This window comes from Centropristis striata, chromosome 2 (genome assembly GCF_030273125.1).
Source record: "Centropristis striata isolate RG_2023a ecotype Rhode Island chromosome 2, C.striata_1.0, whole genome shotgun sequence".
Taxonomy (NCBI): Eukaryota; Metazoa; Chordata; class Actinopteri; order Perciformes; family Serranidae; genus Centropristis; species Centropristis striata.
Window position 1 is genome coordinate 34,059,508 of NC_081518.1, and position 19,113 is coordinate 34,078,620.

Here is a 19,113-nt window from a genome sequence, read left to right on the forward strand (position 1 = left end):
TGATGCCTCTTGAGTAAAATCATAAGTCATAGTTCTACAGAATTTTCCTCTTATTTTGTTGTTTGATAGTCGTCATCGTTGTGTATTTGAATTCACCAGGGACATACCAGAGCAGGATGCATTACAGCAGTCATCAGTAGAAAGATGATTCAATGAATAATTAATAATACATGCAGGAAATGTTGGTATCCTTTTTGTTTTACTCTGGGATCACACATGCAAATTAATAATTCAGTGAATGCTGTTGGTTACAATTTCCAGAGACTTCTGTATTACTGTCGTTTATAAAGTCAGGGTGGTGTCCAGGTAATGATACACATGATTTCAGGACACTATGCGTTCAGGAGTTGGACATTTTAACAATATAAAACATTTAGAAGAAATTTGTTTTTGTATTTATACCAAAATAAACAAAAGTCTGAAATTTTTAATTCTTTTTCAGATATTTTTTTACCTGATTGTAAAGGTGCAAAATAGAAGTACCATTTTGCAGCGAATCAGCTGCTTGCTATCATTAAGAGAAACACATTTGCATAGAGGAAATGGAGAGGGATACGTTAAATCAATGGCTCTTGATTAGCAGTCTGATCTGTTTTTTTGCGGCATTTGTACAAATTTGTCTCTTCACAGGATGTTTTGCCTTTAGGCATGAGGAGCACAAAATCTTTAGTGTGCAGCTGTCTCATATTATACACCTAAATGTTGGTGCGTGCATAAAGGTTTTTACTTTATCCCGGGTTAAAGGCTCTTCTGTTGTGCACTGACAGAGAGGTCTCGGCTGGTTTCTACCTGCAGGCTAGAAATGTTATTGGAGAGACGATATAAGAACATTTGTGTGTGTGTGTGTCTGTGTGTCTGTGTGTCTGTGTGTGTTTTCTGCAAGGAGAAAAAGTGAAAGCAATTTGCTTTTGCTCAGTTTTAATAGTTGATTTCCTATTGATTCCGGTATTTCTGTTGTTATTTAAAAAAAATCTCAATGTTGAATTTTTAGCATTCAATTTCCTGCTCTTTATGAATTTTCTTTAATAAGCACAAACAAACAGATGGACAGGCCTGTGTTGTGTTTAGCTTGTTATGATGAGTTGTCCATATTAAAAAGGGTTCTGAGGCCTCAGTGAGAGGATATCCTGGAGATCTGTGTCTGATAGATGCATTACCTTTTTAAGCAGCTGTACGTTCCTACGAAAGCAATGAGCCATTTTAGCACCGGTGTACTCAAGGTTTTACAGTTAGTTTATTTTTAACCCAGTCGTGATTTATTTAGAAGTCTGCTTTTCTTGGTGCTGGGAGCAGTCTGCTCAGCTGAAACCCGCCTCTTCACTCCCCTGTCTGTCCCATTCCCAGGTGGGCTGGATGAGAGGGAATGTAGTACCCCATGTTCACACAAAGTACACAGCTCTGTGTTTCATAGACGGTACTCTACCTTCCAGCTCAATCCACTTAAAAGGTTCAAAAAGTTAGTTTACAAAGTAAGAGTTGCTGTTTTTGTTCTAAATCATCTATGTTTTACATTGTCATCAGATGGACTAAATTGTGGAATTTAGTCCAACAAATGTAGAGCTAGAACAAGAGACGTGCAGGGTTACAGCACTATGTAGGCAGATCGTCTTTAGCAGTCCCTCAATGGCCCTTTTTCAGCATGCTGCTCTGAATGCAATCAAAACAAAGATTTCATGGAGATTTTACATAAATAAAACTGATTTCATGGAGCAGAGGCTCATTGCGTTTATTGTTTTTACAATGTAGAAATGTCCAGTTGGAGCAGCTGATAACAGGATAGCCTTGATGCTAGAAAAGAAGCTCATCTCTGTATTCACTGGACATTTCTTTAAAGTTTTGTAATTATAACCTTCACTTTAATGGCATTTGATAACTGTATTTATAACCAGTTCTTTGTTGTTTTTGGAGAGTTTTCTTTTCCCTTTATATGCTGTACTTAACACAGATGTACAAGTCAGGTGCCACCAGTTGATAATTTCTCTGTAGGTTCACGCTTGACACATAGGCTGAAGGCGTAAGAAGATGTCATCCACCTGGGAATCAACATTTAGTACCAGGTTTTGTTCAGAGTTGGGGGGTATGTGAACTTCTAGCTGGCTAAGCTAGCTGTTGAGGGTCAGTACGGTAACTACCTCTAAACTCTAATGCTCGTCCTGACTGTGTAACAATCGGTTTGTGCAAAATCTTGAAATTTTGTAAAATTATTTATTTGATTTTCAGCATAATCTTGTTTTAATCTACACAATCATTTGTAAACAGAAATATTTTGATATTTGAAATGAAACAATCCTGACATCATATTTGTTTGTTGTTTTCCTAGTATTCCACACCAGATCCCTTGACTCCTTACTCTGGACATTCAATAATCATGATCAAAACATGGTATTAAAAGTCAATTTGATTTTTGTGTATAAAGACATTCCATTAACTTTTTTTTGCAATTGTCTTTATAACAATTTTAGATGTGATGGCAAAGGCTTCTAGAGTCAAGAATGCAAATTATGCCAATAAAGAGCCTTTCATTTTACTCTTAAAAAGGTATATACTCTTAAATAATTAGTAAGGTTTCAAGGAGTAATAAGTAATGAGAAACTGGACATTGAATATCCCCCAGAGCCAATTCCTGTGGCAGGCATAGTAAAACAATACTTACACAAACTGTCACAACAGTGACAATACACTACAGCAGCAGTAACCATTTAGCAAGAAGTAGAGTCAGATGGTCAATGGCCTTTAGTAAAAATAAATAATTTAAATTAAGAGCTTTAAATAAGCAGCACCCCCTTCTACCAACATGGCCAACACCGCTTTTAACATATTATGTACCAATGAATCCAAACAGATTCAGCACAATAGCTGAACTTTAGAACAAGTGAATGGACAGGGACATACACAAGATAATGCTATTGAAATTTTACTGAAGATAAAAGATAATGGATTTACATCACAATGTCACTGAATAGGCAACCATTGATTTTTGCCATCCACCATCCCATTCGTTGAATTTAAACGAGTCATGCAGTGCTCACTCAGCCAAGCACACTGCTATAAGTGAGAGTTATAATGGCAGGCACAGCAAGGAGTCTCTGCCTTGTCAGTCGCCTACTGAGGTCTTTTCTGCTCAATATAATGGCTCCATAAATCTTCCTGAATAGTAACCTGCACCCATGTTGTTTTTAGGGTCACATAGAACAAAAATCAACTTTAACATTATTGCAAGTAGAAATAATTGATCCTATGAAAGCAGTTATCTTTTTTATATATTTGTTGGGTGCAGTTACAGATATTTTTATCTTACAAAGACACCATTAAACCTGGCCACTCTAGACGCTAAAGTTTAAAATTTGATTGCAGCTGCACAATTAAATGCTTTTCTAGTTCTCTTTCACTTTGGACTTAGATGTACTCATGATACTGTTAATGGATTGGACGTCTGCCTAATCTAGCCTCATGTCGAGCCCTGTGATAGCGCTCTCATCACAGGGTCCTGCCCGGCCGCTGATTATCTCCATAAGTGCTTCAGCCTGTGCCAAAGACTAAATGAGAGACAAGTCACTTTGCAGGGATGAGTTATTGGGAGCCAGTTGCAGAGCACAAAGCCCAGTCGTTTACACAAAGCTAGCCAAATGGTTAGCATTCACGCTGCTCCCTATCCGGTGAACTTGCCGTGACCTGGCTGAGTGTATCGTCCAATGTGTCTGTCACATCCTTTCTCTCTCTCAACAGATGCAGGTATTAATAGGGAGCCTGGAGGGAGGTTGGAAAGGTTAATGAATCTGTAGCCTTAAGCAATATGGCACCAGATTCAGCCTTCACTGATACAAGGAGCAGCAGACCTTCTCCTAGATGAGCAGATGGGTCCTGTGGCACTGAGTGTAGAGGGTCCCCTGTACTGTAACAGCTTCAGTTGAATAAAGCTCTAATCCTCCAAGTCCTGTAATTGTTGCTTCTAATAAGATCACTTTCTTTGGTCAAGTACTTGCTGTCAAATATGATTTAATGCCTATTAATATTTAATACATTCTCTTCAGATCCATGCTTTGTTCTTCAAGATGGATTAGGACACTACATGATTAATTTGGCTAACATGCATGTACTTCTGACATATATAATGTAAAAGAAAACAGGAGAAGTGTGACGTACATGAGTTTACTTGCCCTTTGTGCCCTTGCTAGGCCTCAGCAGATCTGCCTCTGGGGTGTTGAACATTCATCTTGTCCTCCTCAGGTGCTGGCCTCACTTACAGTATATGAACATTGCAGGCTTGACATCTGTGAGTCATCCTGTGTTTTGGATTCCCCAGATACCTTTGGTTTTCCATTGTGCTGCAGGGGCCTCTTCGTATTGACATAACTCATATTTGACAGAGGATGCCAACTTTTTTATTTATCTATTTTAAGTAGAGTTTTCTGTAAGGAGGCACCTGAGAGAAGTATTAAAATATGAGACTACAAGGAATAACATTAAGGGGCTAAGATGTGTTTAACTTTTTTTAAGACTTAGTTGATCATCAAAACAGTGTTGCTGAGAAAGGTTGGTTGATTTATACTAGTTAATTCACACATAAGTTACACTGTCCCCCAATTTTACTTAGATCATATAGTTATTTTTGATACAGTAGATTTGCCAACGTGCCTAGGGTAATGATTATTGCATCAATTTAGAACATATCGACAAGATTTGTACGGCTTTCAAAGGGTGAAATTCAAGGACTTTCAAGGTATCTACACCCAAAAATTTCCAGACTCTCCAAACCTTTATCAGAATTCCTTTATACCCACAGCAGTCAATATATACATTTAACCAGGAGTTTGGATTAACTTTAATTTTATGTGTTTATGTGAAATGATTATATTGATAATCAAGCATTTTCCATGGATTACATTTTTTTTTATTTCTAACTGTGAAAAACAGTTAAAAGTAAACATTTTCTGCACTTTAAAGACTTTGTATGATCCCTGAATTAGTGTTTGTAGTTGCCCTGTTCTCACAACCTGTTATCTGATGTCCATAGTGACTATTTATATCCTCTTTAATGGGACTCTGCTTGGCGACCACCAACTATCTTCTTGGACATTGAAAGGTCATTGCAAGAGGGTTGAGATATGCCAAAAAGTTTCCTAATTTATCAGAGTGCCAGCAAACCCTCCTAACAGCACCCCCTTTCTTTTCATTAAAATTTAAAAGACCTCTAGAGTTGCACAAGGAGAAGCCCTGGGAACACGGAGACCTGGGGTGTGTGACACATGCAGCGCTGCCATGCTTGTTGTTGCAGGCGCTCAGCAGGCATGAGAGGGACCAGCCGAGGAGGAAGGAGATGTTAGGGGATCATGCGCGGAAATTGCAGCCTCCCGGTGATTCAGCTAGCTTCAGTGTAGCAGCGGGAACCAAAGCAGGCTGGTAGTGAAGTGAAGAGTGACACAGACATATTAGTCCACTGGTTGAGACCCAGGGGACGGACAGAAATAAGAGTGTGACAGAGGGACACAGATACGGAGATAAAGGGAAAAGGTTTTATTTTGCCAGTGAACCACAATCTGTCTGCTAGCATCAACTCAGCAAGCCATTCAGTCAACAAACGGCTAATTCTGCCTGGTGCCAGTCTGTAGATGTGTTAGCCAGCTAGTCCATAGTCTTTGCAATGGCAGGTAGCGGGGAGACGGGATTGTAAATCTCTTTTTGTCCTGCACTCTGTTGTTGTGTGACCAGGTTGATCAGATGTTTAAAATGGTATTCCCCAGCAGGGCATTGTCTCAGCAGACAACCTGGGTCCACTAACCTACCCCCGGCTGTCTTAGATTTATTAGCTACCGTAAATATTTGAATGAGGTCCTGTGGGAGTTGTTGCAGTGATGCAAGCTCTCAACCGGAGACGCCATGTGCTTTCCAGTGTTTACTTTCTAAACGTCACCACCTATGTGGGAGCTCAGGGGGGAGAACTTCCAGCGCTGTCAGCCAATAAGGAGTAGACAGTTGTGTTATATCACTAAAAGGGAGTGTGCTGTGATTTTTATCTGGATCTCTTTGGCTAATGTATATGTATAAAGGTTTTTTTTTTAGCCACATAAGCAACTATAGAAATAACGTTTGTGTTGTTAGCTCAGCCACCTGATTTAAATGTCCCCTCATTTTCATTTACTGTCCGAACTGATTTGATTCAATCACCTTTCTCGAACTGTAGCATAATTTTTTTTCCAGGTTCAGAAGAAAAGCTCAGTACTAGACTGCAGATAGATAAAGTGAGCAACTAGCTGGTGAATGGGGAACATTTAGCAGTATAAGAGTGAGATATTTGCATAAAGAGTAGATGGAGAAAAAAACAGAATGTTGTTGGTTTTAGTACTTTAAAAACACAAAAATGCCATTAATTTTAAGCATAGAGTTCTACAGCCAATGTCCTGTGTTAAGCACAGAGGGATGAAGCAGCTGGGAGAAGTACCTATTTCGAGTTTTTCCAAGAAATCAAACCCCCTACTACATAGTAATAATAAAACAAACCTTAGCATACATCTACATGACAGGCACCTTATCTGCACAGTCACAATGAGGCCAATAAAAGTCAGAGAGCAGATGTGTGCGCCTCTTTGAGACAAATTACAGAGTTGTCTTGGGAGTCACTGTTCTTTCATTTATTTCCCCACATAGCCACAAAATTAGAGTCAAGCTGCCATATTATCTTCTTGGGGATCTCTCACCAATTGTTGATGACAGCATAATTAAATACAGGGATTTAACAAAAAAGAAAGGAATCCAACATGCATTTTAAACTTTGTGGGCTGCTGTGCAAATTGAAAATTTAGACAAGTTTAAAAAGTTTGTAAAACCCTTTATGCTACCACATGATGTGTGTGTTCATGTTAGTAGGCTGGTGGTCTGAATGGTCTGTTTAGCTGAGTTTTCTTTGGCAGTGTGGTGAAAGAGTAAACAGCAGACGGAAAAATATTTGTTTTCACCATCAAAGCTTCAGCTGAAGCCATCATTGTGCTACCGTTGAATATTAAAATCTCAGGACTGAGATGAGGCAGGTGATATTTGGGTGATAACCACCTTAAATATTGGACTCTTGATTAGTTATTTGCAGAAAATCCACACCAGAGTGAACCCCTGCCAAATGTATCCACTCTTTTGTAGAAGTTGGATATGGATGTGTTGTTTTTTAACATGTTCCTGGATCAAACATAAAGAAATGATGTCTCTCTCTTCTTTCCGCAGATCCAAAATGACTTTTCTTAAATGGCCACTGGTCGGAGCTTAGTGCTGATCCATCGAAGAGCACTATGAGTAGATGACAACAAGCGGCCTTTAATCCAGAAAGGATTCCTCTTCTCTGTGCTAAGAGTCTACTAACCGTCTGTAAGGACCGCTGGGAGTACAAGAATCAAGTCAAGGACACGCTCACTCCCCCTCAGCCTGCAGGAAGATGGGAGTGAGAAAATAAAGCTCTGCAGAGTCAAGAAGACCTTAATGAATTCTAAGGAATCTTAAAACAAAGGGTGTACAGTTGTTTATGTCAGTGTGAGAGGATAAGGCAACCATGTGGACATTAGCTGCGACTGTCCATTGTCTCCTGGCTGCTGCGCTGCTATTGGCCATCTGCCTCCAATCACTGACGGCTACTGAGGAAGATGTCACTCCACGCATCAGTTTCTCTTACAGTAAGTCAAAAATAAATACCTGACACGCTTTTGTCATGACTAATTTGTAAGCATGCAAGAGATATGGAATTCCCTGGTTCCCAGGTTCATCAAGGTAGATGCTAGAACCTACCCACCAAGCAGGGCTTGTGTTGGTTAGGTTTAGGCATGAGGAGTGAGATTGGTTAAGGTTAGCGTAAGAATATAGGCTAAACAGAGGCAGAATACGGTAGGTAATGCCTTCTAGAAACTGTGTTTGGTGGGTATATTAAGTTTCAGCTGCTTGTCAAGCTTTGAAATCGTACCATGGTGAAGTGCTATGGAGCTGTAGCAAGAGGAACACTCTGTAGATAAATAGATTATCTTTTTAACCCTTAAAATCTTTTTACCGGACAAAGAACCTTATTTGGTAACTGACATCTTACCAATCTGTATGATAATAATATAATCAAAATAAAATGAAAAATTTTGAGTCTTGTAATATCCTCCAATAACACTCTAGGGTGGATATTTGGATTACGCCTTCAAAAAACACGAATACGAGAGCAAAACATGTAAGGAATGGATTTTAGATTATGTTTATCGGGTGTAATGTAAGCTGAAGACACTAGCATTTCCAGCTAACTAGCTTACTGCCTAGAGTAGTAACCTAACCTACCATTATGTCCAAGGACAGCAGTATTTTGTACAGCCAACAATATCCACCATCAGAATTTGATTAAGTTGGTCCAGTAATAATTGGAAAGTGTAGAAGCCGTATGATCAAATGATTTTATTCCCAATGAAGTTAGCAGAACACTAAACCAGAAGTAGCCAGCTCAGAGGGTGGAAGTTCCTAATGTGCTTGCTCTATGGATCCCATAGTACAAAAGAGTCATAGAGGAGCTGGGTATTTTTATGCACAGAAGTTTTGGCTTTATGCTACACTGAGCAACTTTCATAGGAATGAATGGGCTGCCCCCCACTCCAACGCTGTATTCACTTCTCTTTATACATCCATGGATTAGCCTGCCTTATGTGCAGAAGTAAGTTAGGGCGGTATGGCTTAGCAATCTGTCAGTTCCACACAAAATAACATAGTTTAGGTCAACAAAGATAACAGACACAGCTGCAACACATGTGTAGTGTGTATTGCAGCAGTGCATTCACAGACACCACAAATGCCTACAGGTTTATCCACGTATACATGTGCCAACTTGAAGACACCTGAAGTACAAACACCACTTCTCATAAATACATGTAATTATAAGTTTTTTCCCTGGAGGCATTTTTTAGGATTAGATGTCACTACACAGAATTCACTGTGTTGTTTTTTGTGTGTCTGGACAGAACAATGGGGTAAACTATGCATGGCATAACGTGACTCATCAGAGTTACTCAGGTGAAGAGTCCTTTTAAAAAAGCGCAACAGTTTTGGGGCCTAGTAGGTATTTCATACCTTCAAAAGCACTTGACCAGGCCTCCCTTTTTGCCACTAAATAACATTTCGGTATAGTACAGCAGAATGCAACAATTTATCTCACAAATATGAACCACATGTTTCTCTTGGCTATAGTCCACTGATTGAATGGAAGACCTTTTTTGCACCTGACTTCATCATTGCATGCAATTACTCTACACACACTGCAGCTCTCCTCTTGTTATAATAACAATGGATTAAGCTTTTAGAATAAAAAATAAAAAAAAAACATGCGGCTGTTTTTTCATTATTTACCCAGCTAACAGCTTTTTGGTAATTGATTAATGCATTATGGGAGCTTATGACAAATGAGGGGAAAGAGAAATAAGGTTGCTGTTTGGCTCACAGGGGAAATCGACTGCTTTTCAGGGAAGTGTTGCTAAACACTTGTTATTTTTACATCCTGTGGTGTAGCTGTTGGAAAAGGACAGCTCACAAGTTGATTCTTAGAATTAGCTCCCTGGCTCCTACAGTGTATTTTTTCTTTATGTGCTTGTCTCTGTTTTGCAACACTGCACACACAGGCAAAATGCCAATCCAGCAGCAACCAAAGTACCGGCTTATACAGATGTAAGGGTACGTCTTCTCCTGTAAACACTACCTGTCTGAATCCTAAGTTCCTCCCTCTGAAAACAACAATCTGATGATTCTTCACTCTTCAGCCAACTCAGTAAGGCATCATGCTGTAATTCACATGCACCATGTAAAACTGGCATTGCTCATACTGATGAACAACCTTTCACGTACTTGAGCCATTTAACTTGTTTCTCAAAGAACTAAATGGATTAAATTGGCCCACGGCTGGTTCCCAGCAACTAAGTGTTTTGCAAACCACTGATGTTTTTTTCCTTCCGATTTGCTTTGCTCCACTCAGCATTCATAATCTAAATTTCATGTATTTTGACGGCAGCAGTTAGTGATTGAGATTCTCTCAACTGGAGAGCATAAGTAGTAGTGTGAGACAACATGCTTTTCAGCTCATAATACGGTCTAGAAAATCTTATTTAAACGTCACTGACACTGATTCTAACCTATTCATTAAGAGGGCAGCTTTGCATAAACAGGGTCTGCGGCATCACTGACATGCTAAGCGTTTTGTATATAAACTAGCCTCGATTCAACCAGCGCCATTGATGCAAAACATGTAAAGCAGGTCACCTTTTACAACCTTCGTTCTGGTTTGTATAGTCGGTAAAAAAGGGGGGACCCGGGCTGTTTTCTCAAGAGAGCACCCTTGGCTCAACGTGGCCTTTTTCCTGGAAATGCGTCCCTTTTTCTTTTTGTTCTCCTTCCCTCTCCTCACGCTCCTTCCTTCTCTCCTAATGAGCAGGCTAATCTCTCATATGTAGTGAGTGGAGGGTTTTGTGGTCGCTGCAGTGGGAGAGCCTTGTCTGTTTTTCATTATGGCTCTTGTGCAGAGAAACGGCACAAAGGATCATGGGGCTCGGAGCAGTGAGCATTGGTTAGGCATGCGGCGTGTATCACTGTTAGTTATCAGAAACTTCTCAGGCAGGATGTTACTGTCTTTCTGCAGATATGAGCGGAGGAGATGATTTATTTTCCTCTTTTCTTTTTCTTTCACTTGGAACAAGACAGAGAAATACGAGTTCTGCGCTTAATAGGAACTGCTCACATTAATGAGCTGGTTAGGGCGTTTGGCAACCTCTTGATTTCTTTTCTTTTTTTTTGCTGGCTCAAGTACATCAACTGTATTGTATATCACCCTGCTTCTGCTGGGATTCTGTTTCCTCTTAAAGCAACAGTTTGACATTTATAGAAAAATAATTATTTTCTTTGCCAATAGTAAGATGAGATGATGGATATCATTTCTGTTAAATATAAAACTACAGCCTGCAGCTAGTTAGCTTAGCATAAATCTGGCTGTTTATATTGACATAAGACACGAGACTCGTATTAGGCTTCTCATGTGAGACTAAAGCATTATTACCTAAATGTCAAAGCACTCCTTTAATTTCCAACCCTGTTAACACCAGTGTAGTTTAGTTTTATTTTATCTTATTAACTGATCATCAGATTGACTTTGTTCTCCAATCCAGTGTTTCTTTATCTTTAAAGTTTTGGTTCAGATGCACCAAAACCTTTTTGAAAACCCCCTACATGCTGCATGCCCGTTTCTCTCCCCAGTCAGGGGAAAATTTGGGGAAAAATGTGTTGATATCCTTTAAAATTCTTGCCTTTTTGTGGGTTATTTTGATTTTAATCATACATTTAATCAATATAGTTCTATAATAATCAACATAGTGGAAGAGAGATCCGCAAGAGATAAGAAATTTGATACAACAAAGCTCACATAAGCCAGATTTCAAACACACCACTTCCCACGTAGGCTTTCTCTGTCAGTTACTATTGTAAATACAAGGTAGCTGTGTAATGTGCTGAATGCATAACAAAGGAAATATTCAGGCCTGAAGGGAACATTTTCAATCCTCAAACTTTCACACAGGCTGCTAGTGAAGAAGCAAATCAAAATGTCCCTTTAAGCGTAGCTCGTGGCGTAGCTCGTGAGCACGCTGTGTATGCTCAGTGTACTCAGTGTCCTTTCTCGTTTACGTTTGGTTTATGTTCAGCGAATATTGTGCGCTTTCTCTCATGCATGCTAATCCAGTGACCTTGGCAGCGTGTGGATCGCAGTGCAGAAACAGAGGAGGGGCGGCGAGACAGGGGGGGTCAGTTCAAATGCTCGTGATATGCTCCGATGCCCACCTAAAACCCAGCAAGGACACGCCCACTGATCCTGAAAGAAAAGCGGTTTGTGGCTTCCTGCAGAGGTGGCACTCACAAGTGCCTGCATATAATGCCATAACAGACGCAACAATGGAGCATAATTACAGCACATCAACTCCGTCTGTTTCAGGCGCTTTAATGGCTTCATCACTTGCACGCTCCAGGGAATGTACAGAAAAGTTCAGTCTTTGCAGATCTCGATCAGGAACATTTGATTTGAAGACAATGGCAAGCAGCGAGGAATAATGGTGTAGCTGTTAATTAAGACAGACGTAGAGGAATGTGAGGTTAAAGAAAGTCATTAGGTGTTCTTTCAGTTTCTTTTTCAGATTGCTTGAGTGCATTGTAGATTTGCCCGGACCAAAAATGTGTTTTCCTCATCATTATGTACATCTTGCAGCTGAAACATTCTTAGTTTTAACATTCTTTAGTTTTAAGTTAATGTGGCACAAAAACACCTTTTAATTGCATTGAAGCCTATAGATTGTGGTTTCTGTGCTGCTGGCTGTAACTTATTGTGGTCACACAACATAACATTTGATTATATGACACACAAACAAATGCTTTTTGTCACACATCTGTGTTATATTTTTGTGTCTTCTAAGATTCTTAGTTCATCTCTCATCTTCTATAAAGATGAACTGAGATTAAGACTCCATTTAAACTTAGTTAGCGTCCAAGTGTAAAAGCATCCAAAAGGGATTTAAGATGGAATTCCTGTTGTTCATCCCTTTGTCCAGGACTTTAATTTCCTTTGTATTTCAGAAATGGTATTGCTGGACTATGCAGACTTAGAAGCTGGCTAATATCATGTTTTGATAAACTGAGTATAATAAGTGACTACAATGATTTGTTAATTTATAAGATTCAACTCTATGTTCATATATATTATAATCCATGCACATTATGAAAAATAAAATACATGTTTTAATGTCTTCAAAGAAATCACTTCAACACTCCATTAGGGCTCTTTAACGTCATACCAACATTTGATGAATCGATCATGTGAGTAGGCTTCTTCAGTTGCATAAAATGCCCCCACTGCATTCATGTTAAGCATGTGTTACAGCCATACTTTCAAATGATTTTGTGGCCTTTCTGCATGCTGAACTACCAAGTCCATCACATACACAGCACTCAACTTCACCACACCACAGACTGTTTGGGTAGTAGCTGCTGTAGTAGTAGCAATGTAACACTGAATTGAATGCTTCGAGGATTAGCTGTAAGCAAAACCATAAAAAAAGTTTTAGTTAAAGTTTTTTCTAGATCTGGGGCAAAAAGGATCGAATGAAGGTATCATTTGACTGTAGGAGTTTTGACTTGACACTGAGTTATTTCGGTAATATAGTATAGGTGTTGATTACTGATGCCCTACAGTCCATTTTCATCTGAAAACAACAACACTGTAGGAGTAATCATGTGCTTAGGAAACACTTTTTTCATTTACGTTGAGGCAGAACTTAAATGGTTAAAAGCAGTCGTCTCATGTATCTTTCATTAAAAGTCAGAACTTTCCTGATTCAGTTCCAGTGTGTTAATGTGCACCACATGCCTCTTATTCCTACTTTTGGGTGAATGTATGAAGAGTGCGGCGTGTGTCCCTGTGAGGCCTGGCTGACTATATGTTATATAGACTGTCTGATTTTATAGAAATCCTATCTGTTAAAACATTTTATTTGACTTGATCAGTAATGACACCTGACTGTTCTATATGCAGGTTGAGTTTTTGTGGATTCATCCACATTCAGCAAAAGTATGGAGGCTAAGGCCGCAGGTGTAGAGGTCCTGGACTCACCAGGCTTCTGATAGGTGTGTGTGTGTGTGTGTGTGTGTGTGTGTGTGTGTGTGTGTGTGTGTGTGTGTGTGTGTGTGTGTGTGTGTGTGTGTGTGTGTGTGTGTGTGTGTGTGTGTGTGTGTGTGTGTGTGTGTGTGTGTGTGTGTGTGTGTGTGTGTGTGTGTGTGTGTGTGTGTGTGTGTGTGTGTGTGTGTGTGTGTGTGTGTGTGTGTGTGTGTGTGTGTGTGTGTGTGTGTGTGTGTGTGTGTGTGTGTGTGTGTGTGTGTGTGTTATCAGAGAGCGTAAAAAACAATGTGCTTGGCCACTGCTTGTCCTTACTACATTACTTGGTGGTGGATGAGTAGAGAGCAGGAGACTTTGTGCGACTCCTGCCTGCTCTTCTCATCAAGGGCCTCTCCAGAGACACACGCACACAGGAACATACGCACACACACATATGCAAGATGGAGGGTTGTGTCTGCGTGCTGTGGTAGCACTTAAAGGCCTTCAACACTTGCCAGTCCAAAGTGAGTGCACTTAGTAAACTGCACACAGCGCCAATGGTGCCCTAAAAATCGACAAGTGAGCAAGCTAGAAAATGGCAGAAGAGATGTATCCAAGTGTACTTTGATTAGATTGAAGCTTTGGCAGAAACCATCTGCAAGCATGTGCAGGCCAGCTGGGTTTGGATATTTGCAGCGCCAACACAAATCCCATTTTTTTCCTCTTCAAGTCCACTTTGCCAAGGCCTAGACATCATGTCCTTCATCAATCCAATCTCTCTTGCATATGTTTGATTTTCTGTGTGTAAGGACATGAGTAAGAAAGAAAATAAAGAAAGCACTTGTAGTAGTGGAAGTATAGTCAATATAGTCAATAGTGGTGGATTAGGTTGTAGAAAGCCAAAAATTTACAAATACTTCCATACATGTTAAAATTTTTAGAATTTTTAGAGCAAACACTCGTCCAGCAGCTACGTTGTCAGAAACTGAAAGAAGAGCAACTATAGTGTCTGTTCAAAGATGCAGGAAATTAGAGTTTTCTGAGACATATTTGAGGAAAGGTGGTCGCTGGTGCTGACAAACATGCATTTCCTGTCACTGTCACAATAAATGCACAATAAAAAGTCAGTGTAGAAAATGTTGAGTTCGCATTAGCAGTTTGTATTTCTCTAAATGCATATGAACCTGGAGGCAACAGGACCATATTTTGATATTGGAAGTGTTCTAGTTTGCGTTTGTAGTCCAAGTAGTATTCATGTGGAGAGCAAAACAGGCAGATCTCATTGGCCAAAATCCAATCTCACAACTCATCGACTATCAACTGACAATGATTTAGGTTTTTAGCTTAGCTAATTTAAAACAATTCAGTCATATATGTTGTATCTCCATTCTACCGTTTCAAATTGCTAATCAGACTGTAAACAATGACACCTGCATGGAGGAGGAAGTCTTGGCCCAGAGATCCAGGATGTAGGCCCGGATACATCAACCCTCGTCCTCAAAAGCTAAATTGATGGACAGGGTTGTGAGATTGGCAGTAAGTTAATTCATGTTTAATACAGCACTGTTGTAAACAATAATGCTGCATTGCAACACATGCATTATTTCCTATGAATACCATGCATGAATGTTAGACCCTGCCACTAATAATGAAAACCACCATATAAGGAGAGGTAATTATAAAAATGTAAATACATTCAATGGCTGTTGCTAAAAGAAATATGAAAAAAAACCAGCTTATTTTATGAAAAGAATAAATTAAAATTTAAACCCATTAGCGCACTTCTCAATGACAATTTTTGTATCACTTTATTTCCTTTTTAGCAGAAAAGGATGCATTTCTTAAAATCTGAATGTGTCATATTCCAGTGACATGTACTGTCTGTAGAGTGCTGGTAGGAGGAGGACGGAGGTTGAAGAGGCATCCCACACATGACATGCACAGGCACGTCTATTTTGAATTGTGTGCGAGGAAATTATACCAACTATCTATCTCCCTCTCTCTGTTTTTCAGCCTGTGTTTGAATAACCCACTTAGATGCCACATGGAGCGTCTCTCTCTCTGTCTCACCAAGCTAATATTCAGGACTTTGTAAGCTTTCAGCCGTGGTAGACCACTGCGCTCCATCGCTCCACTGCTCTGAGTGTTGGGTGGATGCGTGCCAATCCAGAGTGCATCAGGATGACACCTAAGAGCCAATAATTACAGAGCAGAGCATCATGTCTGTGTCAGCCTCTTGTTCTCTGCTTTTAGAGGTATGCAGCGTTTTATGCACCGGCCTCATCCTTGGTATCACATGTTTCAGGTCAGGGAGGTGTTGTTGTTTTTTTTCTTCAGAGGGTGAAGAGGGCATTTCACAGTATTGTACCGTACACGCCACTGTTCCAACCAAATATCCAGTAATTTCATGGTTGGTTTTGGGTGGTTGGCCTGATTCTGAGCCTGCACATGTATCCGTCTGGCACCATTAACACCTTTTTGCTACATAATCCTCACACACAGCAAACACTGGACTTACACACTGTCAGGCTCTGGTTATTATCTGCAAGGTGCAGCCGTCTCTCAGTATGATGTGCACACGCACACACATACGCAGCATGTACACACAAAATTGCAGCAAAGCCACAGCATCATTCCTAGTGATTACAAACAACATAAGACATCTGTGAGCCTTACAGATCCTGTAGGTATATATTGGGCAAGATGGCGCCAGTGTGTGTGGCGAGCCGTCAGATGCTCCGACTGTTGTGTGTGTTTCTACTGTTTGTATCACTTGTTTCGCATACTGTCAACTCTCTGCTGGTGTATGATCGCCAAACGCTGCTAGACCTGAGAATATCCAACAAACAACTCATCAACTTTGAGTATAACGGACAAAAAACGTCTCCCTTCCTACTGAACATCCCGTCATACCTCTGCCGCACTCCTGTGCTACCTCCGCGGCGTAAACGTCACCGCCGTCGAGGTAAGCGGAGTGGCTGTCTGGTGAGGCTGAGGGCCGGGTTGGTGCGTCCTGATCGAGGTGGATATGGAGCGGGACCTCGCCTTTGTATCTCCCGACGTTCGCTGGACCCTGTCGCTGCCTGGTTGGTACCGGTGGCGGGTTCGGATTGGATGTTCCAGCCCCGTGGACCCTGCTCTCCTTGTCCCCGCCGGCGCGGAGTGAATCTGGGGAACCTGCGGCCTCTGTGTCGGGTCTCCCTGTCAGCTGCTCGCCCTGACCCGCCGGCTCCTGCCCGGTTTGGCTTGGTAAACGCCAGATCGCTTGGGAACAAGTCATTCATCCTTAAGGATTACTTCATGTCGCGGGAATTGGATTTCCTGTTTATTACCGAGACCTGGCTGAGTGTTGGTGAGTCCGGTGTCTTTTCAGAACTTTTACCTGTTGACTGCTCCTTTTTTAACTCTCCCCGAACGTCTGGCCGAGGTGGAGGAATTGCGACTGTTTTTAAGAGTGACTTTAAATGTAAACAGTTATCGCCGTCATCCACATTCACCAGCTTTGAACTCAGCTTGTTTGAGCTGGGGCGTCCGCACACGGTGCTGTGTGCGGTGGTCTATCGGCCCCCCAAATATAACAGAGACTTTCTAACAGAGTTTTCTGTGTTTTTGGCAGATACCATGCCAAAATATGACCGGGTCCTTATTGCTGGAGATTTTAACATTCATGTGTGTTGCCCTGAAAACCCCTTGGCGAGTGACTTTTTAAACATCATTGACTCTTTTAATCTCACGCAGTGTGTACTGGGGCCTACACATGAACGAGGTCACACACTTGATCTGGTTTTAACTCATGGTTTGCCTGTTCTTAACCTGGAGGTCTGTGATGCTGTTTTCTCGGATCACATGCCTGTACTTTTTGAAGCTGCTGTTTGCCGTAACACTTTTAAACCTCGCGCTGCTGCTCGCAGATGTCGAGTCATTAACTCTTTCACTGCTGCTCACTTCTCTGCAGTCTTCAGTCAGAGCTGCATGACTCCTCAGTCTGTGTGTGACGACACAGAGTCTCTCAACTCTTGGTTCCTGGACACCTGTCAAACTGCTATAGACACTGCTGCTCCTTTGAAGACCAGGCAACAGAGAACTAAATCAGAGCCTTGGCTAAATGAAACTACCCGCATGGCCAGACAGGAGTGTCGAAGAGCGGAACGAAAATGGAAAAAGGACAAATTACAAGTGTCTTTTCAGATATTGAGGGATTGCTGGCGTCATTTCCAATCCACTGTAAGAGAGGCAAAAAGAAAATATTTTGCTGATATTGTTATGGTGAACCGTCATAAACCTCGTGTGTTGTTTAAAGTAATTAACTCTGCTCTTAATGCACCACCTACTGGATGTGATGCCTCTCCTGCTCTGTGTGAGAACTTTCTTCAGTACTTCACTAATAAGGTCGCCTCTACCAGAGCACTTATTTCACCTCCTGCTTCTGATCCTTCAGTGTTTGTACCCTGCTCTGCTGTTTTTGACACCTTTGAGCCTGTGACCTTGCCCTTTGTGCAGGAGATTGTGTGTCATTTGAAGCCCTCGGGTTCGCCGGGTGACACTGTCCCGCCCCGATTGTTTAAGGAGGTTTTTCCCACTGTTGGCCCATCCTGTCTCACAGTAATTAATAGCAGTCTGTCCTCTGGAGTAGTCCCTTTAAATTTCAAACATGCTGCGGTGCAGCCTCTGTTAAAAAAACCTGGGCTGGATCCTACTGTCTTGGCAAATTTCAGACCCATCTCTAAACTGCCTTTCATCTCCAAAATTCTAGAGAAGATAGTTTGTTCACAGATCATGGACTTTTTAAATGCAAAAAATATTCTTGAGATCTTCCAATCCGGTTTTAAAACATTGCACAGCACAGAATCAGCGCTTTTAAGAGTTTTTAATGACATCTTTTTAGCTACTGACTCTGGTCATTGTGTTGTCCTGGTGCTTTTAGATTTGTCTGCAGCTTTTGATACAGTGGACCATGAAATCCTGTTGGCTCGTTTGGAGCAGTGGGTGGGCATCAGTGGCACAGCACTGGAATGGTTCAGGTCCTACCTGTCACATCGGACTTTCTGTGTCAGCCTTGGTGACTCTGTGTCCTCCACTGCTCCTCTCTCATGTGGGGTCCCGCAGGGCTCTGTGCTTGGCCCGCTTCTTTTTTCTCTGTATCTACTGCCACTTGGGTCCATCCTCAGAAAACACGGAATTTCTTTTCATTGTTATGCAGATGACAGTCAAATCTATGTCCCCCTCAAAAAAGATGACTCTTTCTGTATTGACCCACTCATAAGGTGCCTACATGACATCAAAGCCTGGATGGCCTCAAACTTCCTGAGTTTTAATGAAAAAAAGACCGAAGTCATGGTCTTTGGTGGCTCTTCTGCAAAACCCCCCCTGGTTGATCTGGGTTCTTTGGCACAATATCATAAGCCAATTGTGAGTAACCTGGGGGTTAAAGTGGACACTGATCTTAAATTTGACAGCCAGATCAAAGCTGTGGTGAAGTCAAGTTTCTTCCAGCT

The 19,113-nt window shown here is 41.1% G+C and overlaps 1 protein-coding gene across 2 annotated transcripts in view; it reads left to right on the forward strand.

Moving 5' to 3' along the window:
- The window catches only part of LOC131984649 (semaphorin-4B-like), a 69,609-nt gene that overhangs the window by 19,122 nt on the left and 31,374 nt on the right, over window positions 1-19,113 (forward strand). For both annotated transcript variants that reach the window (XM_059349563.1, XM_059349554.1), the window contains exon 2: window positions 7,213-7,655. In XM_059349563.1, coding sequence (XP_059205546.1) covers window positions 7,535-7,655 — 121 coding nt within the window. In that variant the 5' untranslated portion in view covers window positions 7,213-7,534. The remainder of the gene's footprint in view (window positions 1-7,212; window positions 7,656-19,113) is intronic.